Source organism: Lipotes vexillifer, unplaced genomic scaffold (assembly GCF_000442215.2).
Source record: "Lipotes vexillifer unplaced genomic scaffold, Lipotes_vexillifer_v1.1 scaffold69, whole genome shotgun sequence".
In the NCBI taxonomy this organism is placed as follows: Eukaryota; Metazoa; Chordata; class Mammalia; order Artiodactyla; family Lipotidae; genus Lipotes; species Lipotes vexillifer.
Window position 1 is genome coordinate 6,302,641 of NW_006790942.1, and position 6,496 is coordinate 6,309,136.

At 45.7% G+C, this 6,496-nt stretch overlaps 1 protein-coding gene across 1 annotated transcript in view; it reads right to left on the reverse strand.

Annotated features, from left to right (window-relative positions):
* Positions 1-6,496, reverse strand: part of NSMAF (neutral sphingomyelinase activation associated factor) — a gene marked incomplete at its 5' end in the record, with an annotated part of 48,361 nt that overhangs the window by 21,029 nt on the left and 20,836 nt on the right. The window contains 2 exons of the mRNA XM_007464055.1: positions 1,487-1,558; positions 3,214-3,343. Of these exons, the coding sequence (XP_007464117.1) occupies positions 1,487-1,558; positions 3,214-3,343 (202 nt within the window). The remainder of the gene's footprint in view (positions 1-1,486; positions 1,559-3,213; positions 3,344-6,496) is intronic.

Sequence of the window (6,496 nt, forward strand, 5' to 3'; positions counted from 1 at the left end):
GGGATCCTCCCGGACCGGGGCACGAATCCGCGTCCCCTGCATCGGCAGGCGGACCCTCAACCACTGTGCCACCAGGGAAGCCCCTGCATTTTTTATTTGTAGGTCTTATATGCATATTCCCCAGCAGTAAATTTGATTTATAAGGACAAGACATGTGTCTCAGCTAAACTTTACAAAATCCCTTTTGACCCTGAGGATCTATATGATGACAGCATCTGTGAGTTTATTATGTTGAAATTCAAAATTGACTAATCCATGTCTCCACCTATCTTCTTCAGAGACAAAGGTTTAGCTTTCTTTTACAAATGGTCATAATTATGTCAACTTAAACTGATAATTGAATAACTCATTTAATTAGTTGGATGCAATTATTTTAAGAAAATTATGAGCTGTGTGAATGTTGTGAGGGTGAAGCCGAGATGGGACAGGAATAGACAGAGAAAGGATGAAAGCGCAGCGCTGTCCTAGGTTCAGATACAGGCTTCCAGTGTTACTAGTGAGGGAACCGAGGGAGTGAACTCCTGGAGTCTCAATTCCTTTGTAAAGTAGGGTATCATCTACCTCACAGGGATGGCGCTGATAAACGAATATTGTACATAAATTGCCCAGTAGGCAGAAGGTACTTAATCAATGCCAATTTCTTCTTTTTCTGACTGCATCTCTATACCCCAAGGAGGAGGAAATTTTTAATAGAATCTGTTTCCCTAATCCTCTGTTGGCACTGGAAATGGAGAATTGCCTTTTAAGTGAAATAGGCAGGAGAACAGTTAAATTTCATAAATACAAAACACCAAAATGAGATGCTTAAATATCCACAATGCTCTTGTAATGCCACCAACTTACTGGTTAATCTTTGAAGGAGAACAAATAGATTTATATCGATGTCAAGCTAAAATCCCTTGGAGTCACACCTTCCGTGGTGACTGGTTTCTACAATAAGCGTGTGAGACTCACAGAAGTGTGGACACGGGCTTATTCAGGAGAATGGCGGGGAGGGCCGCCTAGGTGACTGAAATGGTTATTTTATCCATTTCTCCTTCTCACCAAGCCTGAAGGCTGAATTAATACAAGTTAACCGTGAGGATACTACAGTCCCACTGAGAGCTGCTGTCGCAGCTTCCAAACTTTGCTTGGACAACTCGCTGCTGTAACTGGACCGGTTCTGCGTCCATTATCCCCACATCCCCACACAAGCCCAGGAGGACCCTGAGAACTCGGCAGGGAGAAACTCAAAGGCACTTGAGCCCCCCTGCTCTTGGAGCCAAAGCCTTTTAACCAACAGCCCTCCCCCCACAGAAAGAGTCGCTCCTTGATAAACTTCCAGCGCAGCCAAAAGAAGGGGCGGCGGGCCTCACGGCCCCTCTGCTCACAACACAAACACCCGCGCCTTTCAGACGAGCCCGAGGTGGGTGCAGGCCAGTAAACCACTGGCCAAACTGAAGAGAAGACAGTCATCCTCTAGAGGGGATGTTCCCCTCGAACTCACCAGAGGCATGAGACCATGTCTCCTCTTGTAGATGCGGCGGACGTCGTGGAGTGTTATCTGGACCATGGGTTTCTTTAAAAGTAGAAAGACAATCTCAAATGTCAAGATTCTGGCACAATTAGAAGCCGCCCTTCAGCTGCCCCACCTTAACTTCCTGACGGGTCACACCTGAACACCTGGAAAGTGAGCTCTGAGAACAGGGCGTGCCTCACTTTACACGCCGGTCTGCCCTTTTCACTAGCTTTGTGACCGTGGACCAGTCCCCCTACCCACCCACCCCCACCGCCGGTACCCCCCAGGATGATAATGCAGGCATCTAGCTTGCAGGTTTCTGCAGGGATGCTGAATGGTAAGAAATATTAAAGGACTGGTGTAGACCTCCTCTCAGGAATTTTCCAATTTTTATAGACCTACGGTTTGCTCAGAACTGACATAGAGCTTTTTTTTTAAGAATCCTGTCTTTTAGCTCCTTAAACTACAGTGTAATAAGGCTCACAAACAGCTATAGTATAAAGCAGGGCCTCTAAACTTTATAAGGAGGAAAATTTTCTCGCTTCTCTGGAGCCTTAAAATGCTAGTGAGAGATGAACAAGGTCGTAAAAGGTACTGAGATTGGCTAAAAGGCGACAGGTCCACCCTCCTCCCTCCAAGTAAGAGGGAGGGAGAGCCTGCAGACGCAGGGTGTGTGGCCGTGGAAGCTGGCTGAAGACTGGACACGGCCCCCAGCCCAGACCTGGGACCCTGAAGCTGTGGCTTATACTCAAATACTGTTGCTCAAGTATTGACCGAGGCCACAGCAACAGCGTTGGTCCAGCCAATTGATGACGCCACAAAGAATGCCATCAGCAACATGTACTGTGTCCACTGGAGGGCCTGGCGAGTGTGCCCTACCACCTGGTGGACAGAATTGGTATAGTATCACCTTTCACCTAGGAAAGTGTTCACGTTTCAGTGACGTGTAATGACCGACCAGCCTGGAGAATTTCTTCCACGGCAGAAAACACTCCTGTTCTTGAAGCTACCTGCCAAACGGTCCAACTGCACGCGCAGAGTATTAGGGTTTCTGTTCTTTCAATGAAGCACTCTGAAAAGGGTCCGTATCTAGATAAAGCTGCCAATCTTTACAAGTTTTAGTGCAGAAATCTGAATTCATCTTTACTGTGTGGCCTCGTGAGTCTAAAGTCATCGTGCGAGATGTTTCCAGCATCACAGCAGCAGAACTTCAGCTGCCCAGTGACAGCAGTGCCACATGCAGCTCTGCACTGGTTGGAGAGGCCACTGCTCCTCTGGGACAGATGCAGATCTACTGATTTGGTTTGCAATTATGGGAGAACGAGAAATACAACTTAGGTGTACATATCAGCAAATACACAGAAAACATCCATCTCTTCTTAACCTTAGTATATTTCATTGCTCTCTTGCAGAAGTGCTTCTGAGTAGAAAGGTATAAACCTCTAATGACCCTTTACTAAAATCAGAAGGGGCAGGGTTTCTTTTCCCCCGAAGTAAGAGAAAGTAAGTCAGAAGAGCTCAAACATGGGTGAGGGTGCATCAGGATTACACGGGGAGCCGTTAAATACCAGATGCTGGATGGGGACGGGGGTAACTCTGACCCTCCCCAAAATGTGAGAACACACTAACTGTCAAGTCAAGTTCACAGGAAAGAGAGCCTGAAGATGCAAACGGGAATACCAAAGGAGCCCTCCGCTGGCCTACAGACTACTTACCGGGTACCCATTGAGAGGCTGGAAATACAGGTTGGTGTCAGTGATGCACACGTGGCCAGGATTCGTCACCAGAGGTGTCACCATTTCTGCTTTGCATTCCATGTGCAGCTTTTCACAAACACTTTGGAATCTGAGAATATGTTTTTTCCAGCAAAAGCAAGAAAAATCAGAAATCGATCTACTTTCTAGATTTAACTTTATCTGAGGGAGCTACAAAGTGACTCTGCAGAACAGGTGTCTAAACACTGCATCTGATACAAGAAAACTGGTGATATAAATCAGTCGCCTAAATAAAACTTTCTTTTCAATGGTATAATGAATACTTGATGTTTTTTAAAAGCAGATGAGGTTCTTCTCAAAGAAGAGCAGACAAGTAAAAAATACCAAATAACCCTGTTATTGGTATTCTTCATTCCTCCCCAAATAAGCTGAACTCTTCACTCCTCCCCAAATAAGGTGGCCTTGAAACTGTTCTTACATTAACATAATTTTCGATTTTTGTGTCATTAAGACCTATTTTATTGTCATAGAAACTGTTTTGGCATGGGTAGCACTTACTTCACACCACAGTCTATAAAGCTATGAGTACATAATTACAATTACTTGCATGTCAGTTCCAACGTATAGTCTTTTGTGGATCTACTGCAGTAAAACCAGTCAAAGGTGATCACCACTCCCTCCTAAATTATGTTAACTCATCAAAAAAGTCCATTTTCGTTCTGCTTTACTAATTAAAAAAAAAAAAAGAAGGGAAACAACCAAATCATCAAGAGTTTAGGCAATTACTTAGTTAAATAACTGAGCTAAAAATAAGTCTCCTCTGGGACTTCCCTGGTGGCGCAGTGGTTGGGAAACCACCTGCCAATGCAGGGAACACAGGTTCGATCCCTGGTCCAGGAAGATCCCATATGCTGCGGAGCAACTAAGCCCACGTGCCACAGCTACTGAGCCTGCGCTCTAGAGCCTACAAGCCACAACTACCGAAGCCCACGTGCCTAGAGCTCATGCTCCACAACAAGAGAAGCCACCACAATGAGAAGCCCATGCACCACAACAAAGAGTAGCCCCCACTTGCAGCAACTAGAGAAAGCCCGCCCACAGCAAGGAAGATCCAACGCAGTCAAAAAAAAAAAAAAAAAAAGTCTCCTCTGTAAGTAGTAGAACAAAAGCAGGGCCTCCCTAGTGGCACAGTGGTTAAGAACCCGCCTGCCAATGCAGGGGACACGGGTTCGAGCCCTGGTCCGGGAAGATCCCACATGCCGCGGAGCAGCTAAGCCCATGAATCACAACTACTGAGCCTGTGCCCTAGAGCCCGCGAGCCACAACTACTGAGCCCGCAAGCCACAATTACTGAAGCCCACGCGCCTAGAGCCCGTGCTCCACAACAGGAGAAGCCACCGCAGTGAGAAGCCCACCACCAAAACGAAGAGTAGCCCCCACTCGCTGCAACTAGAGGAAGCCTGCGTGCAGCAGCGAAGACCCAATGCAGCCAAAAATAAATAAATAAAATAAATGTATTAAAAAAAACAAACACAAAATCACACAGGAGCAGGCTTCCTCTTCCAGTTTGGACATGAAGGAGACCTCACAGCTCTCATCCCAACCACAAAACCTGCCAGATGAGCTACACAATCCTTGCTATGTTTAGAAACCCATCAGAAAGCTCAGGTGCAGAGAAACCTAAATGAAGAGACCAGCAGTTCAGTGGCAGGAGGAGGGGCAATCTTCCACAGGGGGTGAGGGCTGCAGGATGTGGGAGACACCAGACAGCAGGAGTTGGGCCTGGAGGGCACAGATGCTCCGTGGGCGGAGAGCTGGAGGCTCAGCTGGGAAGCACAAGGATGTCTGCAAATCCTTCAAGGGCACCGACCCCAAGCCCCGCTGATGACAGCTCTGCTCACTCCCGCTGTGGAACTGGGCATGGGGACCTGGATTTAACCCAGCTCCACTCATTACACTGATGGAGCCCCCAGGGCAAGCAGCGGGCAGGATGGGGGTGGGCATGACCACATCCGGAGGCAAATATTCTTCAGGTCAGTCTCTACAGTTCCTTTAAAACAAACTTCCCAGCACACAAAAAATTACAAGAAACACAAAGAAGTGAGTAAATATGACCCGCACTCATGAGAGAGAAAATTCCACGGAAGAGGACCCGGACGTCGGATCCATCAGAGGGAGACGTTAAGATAAATGTAGTAAATGTGCTAAAAGATCTAGAAGAAAAGATGGAAAACAGATGTGAAGGGAAGGAAAACTTCATCCGAGAAGTAGAAACTACGAAAAAGAACTGAAAGGAAATGCTAGAAATGAAAATCTGGGCGAGAGGAAATGAAGAATGACTTAAACAAGCTTAACAGACTGGCACGGCCAAGGAAAAGTCCAATGTGTCTGAAAACAAGGCCAATAAAAAAGTCCTAACTGAAACAGGACAAAAGGAGAATAATAATAATAATAATAATAAAATAATAATTTAAAAAACACAGCACACAGTGTCTGAGATCTAAGCCAAACTATAAAACATACTAACATGAGTGTAACTCAAGTCACAGGAGAAGAGACAGGAGACGGGGCAGAAGAAACACTGAGTGGAGAGTGGTGAAAACTGTCTAATGTAAGACACCAGTTCACAGGCTCCGTTACCCAGAAACCCCCAGCAGGACAGGCGCAGAGAGACTACACCTTAATTCACAGTAACAACAGGACAAATGATGTGACTTTTCACAGGAAACAATGGACAGCAACATACAACGGAACGAAAACCCTTCAAGTAGTGAAAGAAAACCCTGTGAACCTAGTATTTTATCTCCAACAAAAACACCCTTCAAAAATGAGAGTAAGATAGAGGTATTTTCAGACAAAGCTGGGAGAATCCATCCTGACCAGATATGCACCGTAAGAAATGCTATAGGAAGTTCTTTGGGCTTAAAAGAAATGACACCAGACGCAACACCGGTTCTGCAGGAAGGAAAGACAAGCATCAGGAAACATAAGTATTCAAATATCCAAGTAAACAGAAAAGAATTATTTCTCAGTATTTTAATTTATGTACCTGTAAATGCATGTATCTCAATTCTTGGGATTGGGAGTTTGGGACTGACATGTACACACTGCTATATTTAAAATAGATAACCAACAAGAACCTACTGTAAAAAAAAGAAAAAAAAGTAAAAAAAAAATTCTTTAAAAACCTAAAAGGGGGCTTCCCTGGTGTCGCAGTGGTTGAGAGTCCGCCTGCCGATGCAGGGGACACGGGTTCGTGCCCCGGTCTGGGAGGATCCCACAT